General features: G+C 37.6%; 3 protein-coding genes across 3 annotated transcripts; 2 read left to right on the forward strand and 1 right to left on the reverse strand.

Annotated features, from left to right (window-relative positions):
- Positions 1-13: 13 nt before the first annotated feature.
- Positions 14-11,100, forward strand: LOC124631012 (peroxisomal acyl-coenzyme A oxidase 3). Its single transcript, XM_047165097.1, has 13 exons — positions 14-780; positions 1,063-1,200; positions 4,777-5,092; positions 5,427-5,598; positions 5,957-6,096; positions 6,630-6,772; positions 7,063-7,165; positions 7,548-7,685; positions 8,068-8,301; positions 8,605-8,759; positions 9,701-9,832; positions 10,247-10,399; positions 10,596-11,100. The coding sequence occupies exons 1-13, from the start codon at positions 631-633 to the stop codon at positions 10,704-10,706; spliced, it is 2,085 nt and encodes a 694-aa protein (XP_047021053.1). The 5' UTR covers positions 14-630; the 3' UTR covers positions 10,707-11,100.
- A 198-nt stretch (positions 11,101-11,298) lies between these two features.
- LOC124630938 (glutamate receptor ionotropic, kainate glr-3) lies at positions 11,299-14,602 on the forward strand. The gene is made up of 7 exons (XM_047164981.1): positions 11,299-11,306; positions 11,721-11,940; positions 12,254-12,402; positions 12,585-12,966; positions 13,044-13,330; positions 13,501-13,637; positions 13,713-14,602. Exons 1-7 carry the CDS (start codon positions 11,299-11,301, stop codon positions 14,591-14,593), a joined length of 2,064 nt encoding a protein of 687 aa, XP_047020937.1. The 3' UTR covers positions 14,594-14,602.
- On the reverse strand, positions 14,596-16,043 carry LOC124631014 (aurora kinase C-like). The gene has a single exon (XM_047165100.1). The coding sequence runs from the start codon at positions 15,931-15,933 to the stop codon at positions 14,890-14,892; it is 1,044 nt and encodes a 347-aa protein (XP_047021056.1). The 5' UTR covers positions 15,934-16,043; the 3' UTR covers positions 14,596-14,889.
- Between the last annotated feature and the right edge of the window lie 431 nt (positions 16,044-16,474).

Consider the following 16,474-nt stretch of genomic DNA (forward strand, 5'->3'; position numbering starts at 1 on the left):
TGGCCTTTATTTGAAAAGCTTTTTGTTTGACATTGCAAAGAAGGACATAGAATGATAGAGGCTTAGCTGATGCCAAAAAGAGATGGCAGTTATGAAATGCTTAACTCTGACATTTTTCATTAGGTTTGGTGAGGTAAAGCAGCTGTCATGTCTGTCATGCATGTGTCTGACAGATGACATTATTTTCATTGTTGTTGTTTTTGTGGTTCGTTGTTACACCAGTTTCACGATTTCATTAAAACTGGATTTCGCATTAACGTAATACTACGTACGTCATACAGCATGTAATTAATACGTGGGGTCTGGAATTTAAACTCTGCTGGAATATTATTATCGTGCACCTGTTAACTGATTGTTTGCGAACTGTTATCAGGTATCGTGAAATAGTGCTTATATAGTGATCCTTTCTTATCTAAGTAAATACGTTTGTAGTGATAGATTAAAGTATCTATTATTTAAAATATTAAAATTCTTAGATAAAGCGGTCACCAATAGCGAATTAAGAATTTGTATAAAAAAAAGTACAGTTGTTTGACTTTGTACCCAAATTATATTCGCGCAGTGCAAAGGTTTGCGCCAGTGCGCGAAGAACTCGTTAAAGTTTGTGCAAAAAGTTTTTATTCGTACAAAATGAAGAAGCAACAAGAAGTTGACGAGCAACTAAAGAAGTATTTCCCTGATTTGCCTAGTGGTCCATTGGATATTTACAGGAAGAAAGCATCTTTCGATTGGCGTCGAATGAAACTTGTTTACGACACTTTGAACACGATTAAATTGAAAGTAAGTGGCTATTTAAGTACTTCATCTTGTTAGATAAAAATTTATTGCACTGTCTTGAGTTATCTATTGACCCTAGTAACTAATTTAGTAAGTTTTTATTTACTTCTAAAATAAAATTAATTATTCCTACCTTCATTTTATCTCCCAACTTTCATACTGAACTTCTTGTTTTCCACAGCTTCACCTATACCCTAGGGTATCTAGTTCTCATACCAATATTAAATATAGCACATAGGCTACACTATACACTATTAATAAAATTTTTATTTTGTAACTTTCCAGCATGACATATGGAACTTCATGGAAGGTCACCCGCTATTCAAGCACACGGAAGCCACCCGAGTCCTGGATGATGAGAGGCATATCACCACTAAGAGGATGTATACTATCTACAATGAACAGTTCTGCAGATTTGAAAAGGTAAGATCTTCAGGTGAACAGTAGGTTTTAATTATCTGACAAGCCAGGGTGCCAGAGTTTTTTCAAATCTGCATGACAGCCTCTGATGTGAAGGTGAAAAATTAAATATAATATTATTATATAATAAAATTTTGCATGTTTTAAAGTTAATAATTAACTTAAACAGAAAAAAGTCTAGAATAAGCAGCAATGCATTTATTCAAGGTCATTTGTCTCACAAAAAGGAACCGTCACTATTCCTTAATATTTGAGTAGGTATAAGCAGTTGCTGCTTCATCTGTATAACATAAAAATCGAAGTAGTTATCATATTACTAGCTTCTGCTAGTCGCTCCACCTGCCTCCAATGGCGCTCAAATAGATAAAAAGCTACCTGTAGGTTTATCCTTCAATAAATGGGCTATTTAGCACCGAAATAATAATTCAAATCGGAACAGTAGTTCCCAAGATAAGCCCATTAAAGCAAACAGACAAACTTTCAGCTTAATTACCATAGATAAAGATTGGCGTAGGTCAGTTACAAAGTTCACATGCTTCTATTTTAAGTTACAAGTTCACTATAAAGTAAATAGTAATAATGAACTTGCCTTAAGACAACACAAGTATTATAGCTGTGTGACAATTTGGTAGTAAATGAACTAATTTGCATATAAATAATGGTCTTGACCCTCCATTATTTATGAAAATCATGCATGCATGTTGAACCAGTTACGTGGGATTTTAAATATATTATTAAAATAAAACAAACTTTATGCCTGACTTTGCCTGAGCCTTAATTTAATCAGACTTGTCTTGTCATGAAAACAAACGACTTTAACCCTTTAATTCGCAACGTTGCACCGATGCAACTATCCAAACAAAAAAATATATTGCAAGAACCATCATTATTTTTTCTTTTTTACATAAATTTTAATAATGGATATACTGCTGCCTTCTATGAAAAAAAATATTCAACCAACTCACGCGCATCATTACGTAGTTGTGACCAAAATGGCGTCGCGTCGACATTGCGCTCGTGGACGACCGGTGAGTTTTAATAAATATAAATAGTTTTTATGCATTTATTAACAACTATTATTTGAAATATTATTGTTTATGAGTGTTTACAATTGTGTCATATAACGCCAATGTCAAATTCATATTCTACTATGAAATATAAGCACGTATTTACCGACGTTGCACATTTGCGACACTGCGAAGCTTTAGCATAAGTACTTTTAATTTCGTACGTTGCACGGGTGCCACGTCGCGCTTTTACTAAAACTGAATAATTATTATTTTCTTTGTATCGGTTTTGTGTTTTTTTTTTACATTTATGGGAGTTGACAGTATTACGTTTTTATATTGACTGTTCTGAAAATTTGCTTATGTACGACTAAGCTAGATTACTAAATAATGAATGAATGTCGCTATTACTAATATGCTCGTTTTGTACTAAAACTTGTGTTAACTTATGTATAGTGTTGGTGATCTGCCTCGTTGGTCTAGTTGTCGCAAGTGTGGCTGCTGAGCACGAGGTCTCGGGTTCGATTCCCGAGTCGGGCCGAAATCGCTTTGTGGGTTTTAGAAGACTTTCACAAAGCAGCCCGAAGCCTGGAAGTTGGTGATTGATTCACCCGTGCATCGGAGAGCACGTAAATGTCGGTCCTGCGCCTGATCTCTTTCCGGTCGTGTCGGATTGCCGTCCCATCGGGTTATGAGAGTGAAGGAATAGGGAGTGCACCTGTGTCTGCGCAAATGCTTGTGCACTATAATATGTCCTGCGCAGTTGGCTAATCTCCTTACATGAGAACAGCCGCCGTAGCCGATAATCGGCTAGGAGGACATCAGTGTTGGTGATTGTTGCATGTTTGTTTTTTTTTTTTTTTGATTAGTACCAGGGAGGCTTAAAATGGCAGAGAGCAAGACAAATTTTAGCTTTGGTTCCACCAGAAGCGGCCTCGTCTACCGATAGCTCTTCGTCTGAAGACGAAGTTATTATTCAAAACATCACCGAACGTCAAGACGATGTATCTTCTGACTTCAGCTCAGAACCAAGGTCCCTTCGTTCGTCTTTAGAAAACTTGGATCTTATTCTTGATAGTCCAGTGCAAGAAGATACTTTTACGACATTATCTGATAAAGATACGGTTCCACTGACTCCAGTAATACGTAGTATTTTTCCCTCGGACACACCACCCAATCCGCTCCCAAATTTAAATTCAGTTTCGTCAATTTTATTACCACTTAATACTCCCTTAACCAAGAATTGTAGCTAAAAGAGTAAAAAAGTACAAGAGACCTCTTCTTAGTTTCAAGTGGCAGCGTGGGAAATTCAAATATCCAGCAGAGTTAGATATGCCTGATCTTAGCACTAGTAGTACCGCAACAGAATCTCTGTTAGACTATTTTGTTATTTTTTTTTCTGAAGATATAATAGATTATATTACGGAGCACACCAATTTATATTCTGTGCAAAGCAAAGAAGGTAAATCTATAAACGTTACCAGAGATGATGTGCGTGATTTTCTAGCTATCACAATTATGATGGGTATTGTAAGAATGCCGTCATATTGAGACTACTGGAGTAATGATTTCAGATACCCTCCTGTCGCTGATGTGATGAGTCTAAAAAAGTATGAGCTAATGAGAAAATATTTGCATTTCGTGGATAATTCGGATCTGAATAACGATCGTTATTTTAAGGTTCGGCCGATATTAGAAAAAGTAAGGACTAATTGTTTACCACTAGAAGAAGAAGGAAGATACAACATAGATGAAATTATGGTCCCTTACAAAGGCACTAGAGCAGGAAATAGACGACAGTACTTGCCAAAAAAGCCCAAGAAATAGGGCCTACTGTGTCTAGACCTACAGATGCTGTAAGATTTGATAAAATTGGCCATTTTCCCGTTTTTGTACAGCGAGGTAGGTGCAAATACTGCAAAACTGGGTATTCAAATACCCCTGTTCAAAATGTGAACAACGTTTGTGTTTAGTTCCCAAAAGAAACTGTTTCTTTAACTTTCATAATATAGAATAAATATGCTTTTTTTAATATATTTTGTTTTTCATTTATATCTACATTTTATTCTGTAACGTGGGCACTGTTGTAAATATACAACACTGATTTCAACCTGTACATGTTCTTGTGTTTCGCAATGTAACACATTTACAACATACTACATTTGGATATATATGTATACCAGATTTTTATTTTCATTTTTTTGAGCACTTGTAAGATCTAAATAAACAATAAATGAAAAAATAATAATAAATAAATTCAATATTTTTTTTGAGCTTTAAAGGGTTAAAGAACTGTGTATATCTGTTTGTTTAAACATTTTATATGAATTTTGAAAATAATATAATAAAATTATGTGGGAATTCTGAGAAGTAGACAGCATTTTATTTTTATATGTTTTACGTTTTATGCAGTGTCCTTATAAGTTTATTAAAACACTGTATTAAATATAGGTTTGTATATTCGTAAAAAAATATTTGTAAGAAAGAACTCATCTCTCTATAACTATCTTAGAAGTACCAATTAAACACTATTAATACCACAGAATTGAAATCATAAAAATCTCCATTCCAGATAGCTGAAGACCCAAAAGCATTTCAAGCGGAAAGCGAGGCCCTATTCATGTTTGACAGTTCCTTAGCTGTCAAAGTGTCATTGACCTTCCGCATGTTCAGCAATGCCATCCAGGGTAACGGCAGGGGCCATCATTACCACATCATCGAAGACGTGGAGAAGGCCAAGATAGGGGGGTGTTTTGCACTGACTGAAGTTTCTCATGGGTCTAATGCTAAGGGTATGAGGACCACGGCTACTTATGTTCCGGAGAAGAGGCAGTTTGTCATGCATAGTGCTGATTTTGAGGCTGCTAAGTGCTGGGTTGGATCGCTGGGTAAGTAGTGTTTTGTATCATAATTTTTAGGTTTGAAATATAAATCAGTGCGCTTATGCCATATGCTCAAAATAAAAATAAAATAAAAAAGAATACAGGACAATAAAAATACCTACCATCGTTAAAAATAGCCACTTTGTATAGGTACATCAAAAGGTGAGAATGCTGACCTCAATTCTTGTTTTCTATGAGTTTATGAGTAAAATTAATATTTCATATACATATATACAATTGTACATATTACTGGCGTATTATAAAAAATACAGTCCTCTTACAAAAATCGAGGCTCAGTTTTGCGAAACTACGTAGATATAAACCAAGTCTTCTTTTTCAGGTAAATGCGCGACCCACGCAATAGTATACGCCATGCTGGTGTCCAAAGGCAAGAACCATGGACTGCACACGTTTGTGGTGCCCATCCGTGACCCCAAGACCTTGAAACCGTACCCTGGCGTCATAGTGGGGGATCTCGGCGAGAAGATTGGACTTAATGGTGTTGATAATGGGTAAGACATACTGCAATGGTGTTAAGGTTAATTTCTAAACTTGTATGTATTTTCTAAGTATATCTTGGACTCCAATGACTGTATTTCGGATGGCACGTTAAAATGTAGGTCCTGGCTGTCGTTGAACATCCTTAGCATTACAGGTAGTCAGAAAACCAGTAAGTCTGCCAGTCTAACCAAGGGGTATTGGGTTGCCCGGGTAACTGGGTTGAGGAGGTCAGATAGACAGTTGCTCCCTGTAAAGCACTGGTACTCAGCTGAATCCGGTTAGACTGGAAGCCGACCCCAACATAGTTGGGAAAAGGCTCAGAGGATGGAGAATGATATTATTATCACTTTCTTTTATCATTATTCTCAGATTTGTGATGTTCAACAACTACCATTTGCCGAAAGAGGCGGCGCTCGACAAATTGGGCGGAGTTAACGACGCTGGGGACTACGAAACGCCTTTTAGGGACCCTAACAAGAGGTTCGGAGCCGCTCTTGGGATTTTATCAGGTAATGTTAAAAAAATATATTTAAGCACTACGTAATCAACTCATTATTGAGCAGCCAATTTCGACAATCATTCCAGCCATTATAAAGATAATTCGACGCAATTAATTTATTTATTTATTATTACCTACACTTGAGAGATTATACTTGTATAAAGGCTCGAGCAGACCGGATGCGTATGCGTAGACGTTAGTTTGTTACGCAAGCGGTGTGGCCTGTCTCATACATTTCCATACATTACAACTCATGGTACGTGCACGTCTACGCATACGCATCCGGTCTGTTCGAGCCTTAAATATAAAAACATGTATTTTTCAACTGGTCGAAGTTGAAAAATTATTTTAATGTCAACGTTTAAAGTCAAGGAGTGCCTCCTCCTTTTTGTGCAGTTGGTTAATAATAAATAGGCACGGTAGACCGCACATCAGTGGCAATAAACTGTCATGCACCTTAACTCAATAGTAATAAATACGATTTTCCTATACAACTGTTACCACTGACCTGAAGTTAACTGTACTGTCTTTTGTCTTTCTCAGGTGGTCGTGTCCACATAACGGCTATATCCACATATTACCTTCAGAAGGCTATCGTAATAGCTATCAGGTATTCCGCCGTGAGGAAACAGTTCGGCCCTGAAAATGCTGCAGAGGAGACACCTGTGTTGGAGTATCAGCAACAGGTATTGTATTCTGCCTAAATAGGTGGTGCATCATTGATGAAGTTTAAAATATGGAAAGGTCTGTAGGTTCTTATAAAAGAGCATATGAAGAACTATATATCTATGAACTATTTTATTCATGATTTATTCACAGTTCCAAAAGTTAGGTCCATAGCGAAAATCTCGTCGAGATAAATCTTATCTTACTTGGATGCCTACTTCATTTCCATATTCTAAGATTTCTTAATGATGAATGAATAATTCAGCTATTTCTTTGTGAAATCTCACTAACCTATATTATTTAATTTCAGCAAATACGTTTGTTACCGTACTTGGCAGCTGCATACGCGATGAAGATATTCTCAGTTTGGCTCAGTTTTACTCATATCAATATGGCTATAAGTAACTTTATGGGTAAGTTATGGTATTGTTATCGTCTCATTATTAAGATATTTTTTTAGAAAAAATGCCGTCTTTTTATGTGCATGTTTTTTCGTTATGCTATAGCGATGTTCGAGACTTTGTATTCGTCATCACTACATAGTATAAAACAGAGTCGCTTTCTTTGTGCCTATATCCCTTTGACTTTGACTTTAAGGTTTACAATAAAGTCCATTAAATAGTGGGAAAATGCTGTTATCCCAGGTGAAGCCGGGGCGGGTCGCTAGTCAATAATACGACAATATCTGGTCTTCAAAAAGAGACTGCGACCCTTCAGTTTGTTTTGATGTAGTCAGCTAATAACCATGTTTTATAAAACCCGTCTTAATTTTAAAATGACTTGTTCTGTTTGTAGGAGAGGATAATAACGCAGCGGCGCGCGGTATAGAGTTGCACGCGTTATCGTCTGCCGTGAAGCCGCTGTTCGGCTGGACATCTCGGGACGGGATACAGAACTGCAGGGAATCTTGTGGGGGGCACGGATATTTGAAAGGTAAGGCATATAATTATTATGTAATTAGTAAAAAAGTCGTGTCAGTTAGACTATTTTGTAACTAAAGAACGGCTGTACGGAGTTGGCTGTATATTTCAGTCCAGCCAACTCAACAACAACAAGCAAGGGTCAGTGTGTCGTAGTCTTTCTAGTGAATAATATTTGACTGAGTAAAAGCGAAGGATAATCTGGAGTTAAAAAGTCTGAAATCGCCGACTCACAGTGACCAAGCGCGATTGTTAACACAATTTTTTTGTGAATAACAATAGGTATACTTACAATAACTACCGATCAAATATCAACGAAACGTCTAATAATATCATGCCGTGCAGTACATCGGCGCGTTATAAGCGTTCCTAACAAAATTTACATAACCTTCCAGCTGCAGCTATAGGCGATCTTCGCAATGACAACGACGCGAACTGCACATACGAAGGAGAGAACAGCTTGCTGCTGCAGCAGACCAGCAACTGGCTCCTCAACGTCTGGGCGAGGAGGAATACCCTCACGGCTGATGACTCCCCCCTCAACTCACTGCAGTTCTTACAAAATGTTGACCAGCTGCTGAAGGAGAAGTGCTCGTGGAAGACCGTTGAAGATGCTGTCGAACCTACTAGTAAGTTTTATTTAATTAACTTACTGCAAAAAAGGAGGTTCACACTTCGAACTGATTGAGAATCCCCGCTTCACTTTATAAAGAATTCACTAAAACTACTAGTTGCGCCAGTAGATTTAAATATTTCACCTTTGAAGTTACATATTATGCAACTACTAGACCAGTTTAAAATATTGTATGACGATTTAAATGCTTCATTACCCCAAATTAACATAAAGGTTATATTTTATCCAGGTGCGGGAAGTAGTATCTCCGGTATGCGGGTGAAAACGCGAGAAATAATATTTATATTCTTAATTTCAGATCTCATAAAAACATACAAATGGCTAACGGCGTACATGCTGAAGATGACTGCTGAAAAAGTAGCCGCGTTGAAGAGCCAGGGCAAAGACAACTTCGCTGCGAAAAACGAATCGCAGACATTCAACGCTGTCACACTTTCTATTGTCTATGGGGAGGTACGTATACGTATGTCGTGAATAAATCAAATTGCGCAAAATGATGCGCAGCTTTGCGCAAAATGATGCGCAGCTTTGCTCAAAACTATATGCAGTTTTGGTAAAATGCTGCGCAACTTTGCGCAAAAATGTGGTATAGTGCAAAAATATTTCCCCAGAAGTTTTAGCCGTCTTTTAAGAATAAGAATTTTTATTTGTATGAAACACGGGGTACATAGATGTAACATTTGTTATAAGTTCTGCATGTTTCGCCGTAGCATCGGCATACAAATATAAATAAAAAACGTATTTATCAGCTAGAACAAAATTAAAAACAAATAACAATTTAAAATCTTAAAAACTAATAGTACAATATTAAGACTTTATGGTACCTAACCTAAACAATTTTTTCCTTATGAGCCATATACTCGGCCATAGAATAGAAACATTTCTCTAAAAGCCATTTCTTGAGCACATTCTTAAATTTATACAGTGGTAGTTCCCTTACAGTTTTAGGTAGCTTGTTAAATATTTGGATAGCCATACAATAACAGTTCCTTTTAAACAAAGTAGTCGACATCATAGGAAGAACCAACTTACTCGGGTCTCTGGACAAATACTTTCTGGTTTCGCTAACTTTCTCGAATAACCTACCATGTTTTTTAACGAATACCCCAACTTCATAAATGTAGAGGCATGTTATCGTGAGCACTTTAAATTTTTTAAACAATGGTCTACAGGACTCCATTGGACTAATACCACTTATTGCCCGAATACACTTTTTTTGGGATATAAATGCTCTATTAATGTCTACCGAATTACCCCATATTAAATGTTTCATTAAATCATTCTTATTATTTCCACAATAAAAATATTTTTTATCATTTAATAATTAACGAACAGGCAGATTATTATATAAAGTATTGCACTTTTTTATTAATATGTAATCACTTTTATTGCAGAACTACGTACTAAATCACTTCTACAAGACAGCTGTGGAGTATGATGACGTTGGTTGCCGCACCGTATTACTGAAGCTCGTGTCGTTATATGGAGCCTTCCTGTTGGAGAAACACATGGCAACTCTGTACATTGTAAGTGTAAATATTTTTTTAAATAGTTTATCTCGATTATTATAAGCGAAAATTAGTTTGACTAGACAACTGGTCTAGCTATTTTACCGTCAAAGGGTTGACGGTAAAATAGCTGAACCAGTTGAGATCAAAATTAAGTTGTTAAGTTTTATAGGAGACTATAAATTAGTTTCCTGTAGACGCAGATAAGCTGCTATAAAGCTGCTGCTGCTGCTGCTGCTGCTGCTGCTTTAGTGTAAATTTATCATTTTTATTTTGGTGATTTCAAAGTTTCGAGAAGATAATAGTCGAAGACACACATTCGGCTGTACCTACACTTCATGACTTCGGCCTGGTTTTCATAGACGCCGTACCTTTACTAAATGAGACTAGAGCAAGATAAAACTGAATACTTACCAACTTATTATTCCCCAGGGCGGCTACTTCTCCGGTTCTCAAGGAGCGTTAGTCCGTGAAGGCTTAGTGCGCGCGTGCGCCGCGCTGACGCCGGACGCGGTGGCGCTGGCCGACACACTCGCGCCGCCTGACTTCTGTCTCAAGTCCGTGCTCGGCATGGCGGATGGAGAGGTTAGTATTTACTAAGTTAGGATACAATATTAAAAAGTAAATAAAATAAAACGTCCTTAGGTAGCAAGACGGATGCCCAGCGCAGTAAGTTGGGAAAAGTCCCCCCAGCAGCATTTATAAGCCGATCTGATCTGTTTATTGATTATGCTTTTGTAGAAGGTTCTAAAGTTAAGTATATAATTATTTATTGTCACAGGCTTACAAACACATCCAATCCAGCGTGATGACGTACCCGGGGTCATTGACCCGGCCGGAGTGGTGGCGTGACGTGGTATACTGGCAGACTTACGCACCTTCCAAGCTATAATCTATCTTAATACCAAGCAATAAGGAAGATAATCAACTGTGCATAATATTTGTAGCTTTATTTTTTTAAGTACACTTTTTATAAAGAAATGTAGGTAGTTATTGGTAACACAGACTTTTTGGTATTGCCAGGACCAATTAACGTATAAACAAAAGCTAGACTGACAACATTGCTCAAAAATAATTATGTCTATGTCCATTGCTTGTATTTGATAGAGAGGGAACATAGTGTTGCAAGTCCGAATAAGTACGTCTGACAGTTGTGATCATAATATAAATACGCATAATATATGTTATAAATATTTAGGAAATATTTTTATACAATGTTAATTTTTTGTTAATGGTGGAAATATTATTTTTATACAGGGTTATATGTAATAAAATTGTATACATAATTTTGTGATGTTTTAAATTCTGATTTAATCCTTAGAAACTGACTTCAAGGCAATCGCAACAAATTCTTTCGATAAGTACCTACAGTTTCAAACTAACCAAAGTTCTATTTATCCGTCTGACTCAAGAATGTCCCTGAAAACAAATTGAATTTGTAATTGGAAAACAAAATAGGCCCATAATTGGGTTTTACATACATAATGAGCGTGTCAGTCAATCCGCACGGAACTTGTGGATCCAATTTGATTTTAGAGAGAACTACTGAATTCTTTCTTTAGTTTAAGGCTACCGCTGTGCTAACGACACGTAGACATAGTGCAAGAAATGATAAAATTAAAAATTATTATATTGTTTTGTTTCTTTAACGCGTAAGTATTATCCATTATCTTCCGATTAGTTTCAGTATAAAAAATCTGGAGACTGATAAAACCTAGCTAGAGGAAGGGATAAACATACTTAACTATGGGGTTTCTAGAATTTTATCACACATTTCCAGCAAACACTGGTAAGTTCTTGCAAAGCTCAATGGGGATCCGCAACTAAACACTTCGACACCCTAAAAACGACAATAAGTTTGGCGAAAACTATATCTATGCATATCTACTTATGTTGTCCCGGCTAGACTTAGCCAACCCTCTGATTTCAGGGTAAAACTCGACTCATTCCCCATACTCAAAGATCTGCACGAGCGCAAAGACTTGGAGTATGTTCTGATAGACCTCATCAATGTGCTGATGAGGGAGTACGAGGTGACCTGCATAGCTATAATATGTGACGAGGTGTACCTTAATGTGTTTAGTGGACCATTGTTCAAAAGGACCAGTGCAATTCCTTATGTTATGGTGGGTATGAATTAGAAAAACTATTTGAGACTAATTAATCTCGTATATGAATTGATGATTTATTTCAAGAAAGCGGGTGAGCCACAGGTACTTCGGTGTGTGTAAATGTGCAGGCACTTTGCTGTTGTATGAATCGGTGACTCGGCCACCTGATTGAGCGCTTCTGTGCTAACGCATACACAGACAATCTGCATATACAATTACACACATGACACGCGGATGGCTCACCCGCTTCCGTGAAGTAAAACATATGCAACTAGATACAGGGTTTTATAAAATAGTAAAAGGTTAAAATAACAATTTTGGTTTAAAGACCGTCGTGGAAGATTATGAGGACCTGTTATCCCCGAATTTCGTCACACTAGAGTCTCTGAGAGCAGCAAGGAAAGAAGGTTGTAATGTTTACGTCATACTCCTTGCTAACGGACTGCAGGCATCACGGCTGCTCAGGTTTGGAGACAGGTAGGAATACAAGTAATATTGTTTTAGAGCTGTATCACAAAAATTGACTGTCCTAAACTAAACCATATGGCAAGCGTTTGACCACTAGCGATGGTAATGGATGATGTGGTCGTTAGGTGAAGCACGCTTGCCTAGAAGTCATCTAATCCTTACTATGAAATTATACAAACGCATTTTTGCAGACATCGAATCCTCGACACAAGAGCCAAGTTCATAATGCTACACGACTTCAGATTATTCCACAGTGAACTGCATTACATATGGCGAAGAATAGTCAACATCATATTTATTAAACACCATAACAAAATGACAGGCACAGCAAAAAGCAGGCCATGGTTCGAACTATCTACCGTACCATTCCCTAACCCCATAAAGGGTGTATTTGTACCCAGAAGGGTTGACATTTGGAAAAACGAAAATTTTCATTATAAAAGACCCCTATTTGCGGATAAAACGAGTAATTTGAACGGAGAGGTATTGAATGTCGTGTATTTGGACCACGTACCATCTGTGGTGGTGATGAAAAATAATGTCAGTACTAAACTGGGTGGTGTTGAAGTTGAAGTGAGTAAGACCTTCAAACTTTAGGATTAATCCAATAAATATACGAGGTATTACGACGCTATGTTACAAAATTCCAGATATTGCACACATTAGCAGAGAAAATGAACTTCAAACCAAGAGCGTATCAAGCTGCAAATGCTGAAATACACAAATGGGGACAGAAGCAGCCAAACGGTTCTTTCTCTGGTCTCTTAGGGGAGATGGTGAACGGGAGAGCTGATGTGGCTTTGGGAAACCTACAGTACACACCCTACCACTTGGAACTGACAGACTTGAGCATACCATACACCTCTCAATGCTGGACGTTTTTAACCCCTGAAGCGCTTACTGACAATTCCTGGAAAACCTTAATTTTACCTTTCAAGTAAGACGTTATAAATAAAAAAATTCTAATACCCATAATAGATAAGTCGTTCTTACATGCTACTGACGTTACCTACGCGAAGACTATTCGAGAGGTTCAACAATAGGTATCTGCTGCTATTTTACTCGGAAATTTTATTGTTTTAAAGTTTACTGGTTAATTACTTTCAGGCTGTACATGTGGATCGCCGTCCTTCTAGTATTGCTGATAACTGGGACCATCTTCTATGGACTAGCAAAGAACCATATGAATCTTCAGGAATACAGAAGGAAATTCAAATCTAAACGCAGAAACAGTGACGATGAAAGTTGGTACAATTTGCAACTAGAGGTCAATAATGCGTCTAACTAAGCATTCTAATTAAAATTGTTATTACTTACAGATGCAAAGCCTGGACTGTACCTTTTTGGAGAAATAATAAACAGTATACTGTATACTTACGGTATGCTGCTCGTCGTGTCGTTACCGAGGCTGCCAATGGGCTGGTCCATTCGCCTCTTGACTGGCTGGTACTGGCTCTACTGTATTCTTCTCGTCGTCTCCTACCGAGCCAGCATGACAGCAATACTCGCTAATCCAGCCCCAAGAGTTACCATTGACACGCTCAAAGAGCTAGTCGACAGTAAAGTAACTTGCGGAGGTTGGGGAACACAGTCCAAAAAGTTTTTTGAACAATCCCTGGACGAGTACAGCCAGAGAATCGGCGACAAATTCGAGACCATTGACGATCCCATGGAAGCAGCCAATAAAGTGGCTCAAGGAGTATACGCGTATTACGACAACTCAGACTTTCTTAAGTATATTAGTGTTATTAGGAAAAATTCTTTCATGGATCCAAAGCAGAACAATACAACTAATAATACTGAAGTGACTGGACGAAAGGATACTCAAAGGAATTTGCATATCATGACAGATTGTGTGGTAAACATACCTATATCAATAGGTTTTCACAAGAACTCTCCTCTGAAGCCATTGGCTGATATTTATATGTGGAGAGTAGTTGAAGTTGGGCTTGTGGAAAAATGGCTGAATGATGCAATGTATCAAATACGGACTCTTGAAACTAGTGAGGATGAAGTTAAGGCTCTCATGAATCTAAAGAAACTCTATGGTGCTTTTATTGCACTAGCTATTGGATACTCACTTAGTGCCATTTGCTTGATAGGAGAATTAATTCACTGGCACATCATAGTGAAACGAGACCCCAACTTTGACAAATACGCTCTCCACTTATATTACCTGCATAAAAATAAAAAACACTAGAATGTATTTCAGAGCATGTATTTAAAACTATTTACATTCAACAACATGATAATCGCATGGTAAAATAAATATTTTTGTTCAGTCATGTTAAGTCTTTTACATTTATAGGTACTTATAATTAGCATGTCCACCATGATTATTGAATAAAAATTTAAGTAAAATATGAATCATTATTATTAAATCTCTAAAAAAAAATATCTAGCACAATTTAATGATGAATTTCATGACAAAAGGTTATCAAAACTCCTAATAATAGGTACAAATTATGATAATATAATTCTACATCTATTAGACATCTATTTTTGTTCAGGATTGAAGGCAGGTGGTTGAGCTCCCTCGGGAGCATTCTCAGTGATCCAAGGATGTTGCAACACACTTGTCAAGGGCAGCCTCTGTTCTGGATTGATTACTAACAATTTACCCATCAAATCTTTTGCTTTATCTGTTATAAAGTCAGGGTACTTAATTATTACATATCTGATCTTCCTGTATGTTTGGTGGGAGTCCTTAGCATCAAACGGTGGCAGGCCCACGAGTAACTCATAGCAAAGCACACCAAGACTCCATATGTCAACAGCATAACTATGCGGCTTCCCTTCTATCATTTCTGGAGACAAATAATCTAGTGTGCCACATAGTGTCATCCTCCTCGATGATGGTGAGTGCACAGACCAACCAAAGTCAGCTATCTTCAGCTCCCAGTTGTGACCAATAAGTAAGTTCTCAGGTTTTATATCACGGTGAATCACTTTCTTCATGTGGCAATACACTAAAGCTTTAGTCAAATCTCTTATATAAATAGCTACAGTTTTTTCGTCAAAACGTTCGCGTTCTTTCAACAATTTGTACAAAGAACCATGTTTAGCATATTCCAGGATTAAATAAATACGTTTCTCGTCGTGAAAGTATCCATACATACGCAAAATATTCGGGTGACGTAGCCTGCATTGTATCTCCACCTCTCGCCGCACCTGATGTTCAATTTCAGAATCTAATATTTGACTCTTGAAAAGTACCTTCAGCGCGACCACATAGTGTGACTCCTTTTCACGTGCTAAGTACACATTGCCAAATTTACCTTTCCCTAGTGGACGGCCTAGGTCGAAATCGGAAAGCGACCACGACTTTTTCTTATCGTCGTTTTTCCCAACTCCAATATTACTCGCTGATTGTTGATCTTTGTTTTCGCTCACTTTAGCGCTAAGTGCTCGGCTGACTGGGGCAGCTGGGATTTTAAAACTGTCCATGGGCATTTTTTGAGCGTTCGCGTTACATCCGCAGCCTGACCGACCAGCGGTTGGCGGACGGTTTTCTTTACAACCACACTTATTAATGTTCATCGTCACGGATTTATTTTACAACGACTATAATATTTACAGCTTCTTGTGATTTCAAATCAAACTTCCCAACGTATTTATCACACCTGACATGTCACAAATCAACTGTTTTCCGAATTTAATGTTGCTATTGTATTAAATTACTATTTCGAAAAGTAGTAGAAATTCAGTTCTTACCAAAATGTACACGAGTTGTATTTTTTAGCAGAAGCATCTCCTGAAGATGAAACATGCCTAAATGCATATAATTGTTTTTGATAACAAATAATGGCGTCCACGGCCGATTTCGACCACGGAGGGCTGTTCTCATTTAAGGAGATCAGCCAGCTGCGCAGGACATAATTATTATAGTGTACGGATATTTGCGCAGACACGAGTGCACTCCCTATTCCTTTACTCTCATAACCCGATGGGACGGCAATCCGACACGACCGGAAAGAAATCAGGCGCAGGCAGTGCCGGCTTTAACTCTACCAGCGCCCTGGGCGAGATTTCTACAGCGCCCTCCAACTGCAATTCAAACCCGTAGAAAAAACAGAGGCAT

The sequence above is a fragment of the Helicoverpa zea genome, chromosome 6 (assembly GCF_022581195.2).
Source record: "Helicoverpa zea isolate HzStark_Cry1AcR chromosome 6, ilHelZeax1.1, whole genome shotgun sequence".
NCBI classification, from domain to species: Eukaryota; Metazoa; Arthropoda; class Insecta; order Lepidoptera; family Noctuidae; genus Helicoverpa; species Helicoverpa zea.

Bases quoted from the DNA above. Each gene is read 5' to 3' on its own strand.
- LOC124631012 (XM_047165097.1), top strand. From the start codon at position 631: ATGAAGAAGCAACAAGAAGTTGACGAGCAACTAAAGAAGTATTTCCCT. The intron at 5,599-5,956 runs GTAAGACATACT...CATTATTCTCAG, and splicing joins CTTAATGGTGTTGATAATGG to ATTTGTGATGTTCAACAACT. The intron at 7,166-7,547 runs GTAAGTTATGGT...TTCTGTTTGTAG, and splicing joins GGCTATAAGTAACTTTATGG to GAGAGGATAATAACGCAGCG.
- LOC124630938 (XM_047164981.1), top strand. The intron at 11,941-12,253 runs GTGGGTATGAAT...TTTGGTTTAAAG, and splicing joins GTGCAATTCCTTATGTTATG to ACCGTCGTGGAAGATTATGA. The intron at 12,967-13,043 runs GTGAGTAAGACC...ACAAAATTCCAG, and splicing joins TGGGTGGTGTTGAAGTTGAA to ATATTGCACACATTAGCAGA.
- LOC124631014 (XM_047165100.1), bottom strand. From the start codon at position 15,933: ATGAACATTAATAAGTGTGGTTGTAAAGAAAACCGTCCGCCAACCGCT.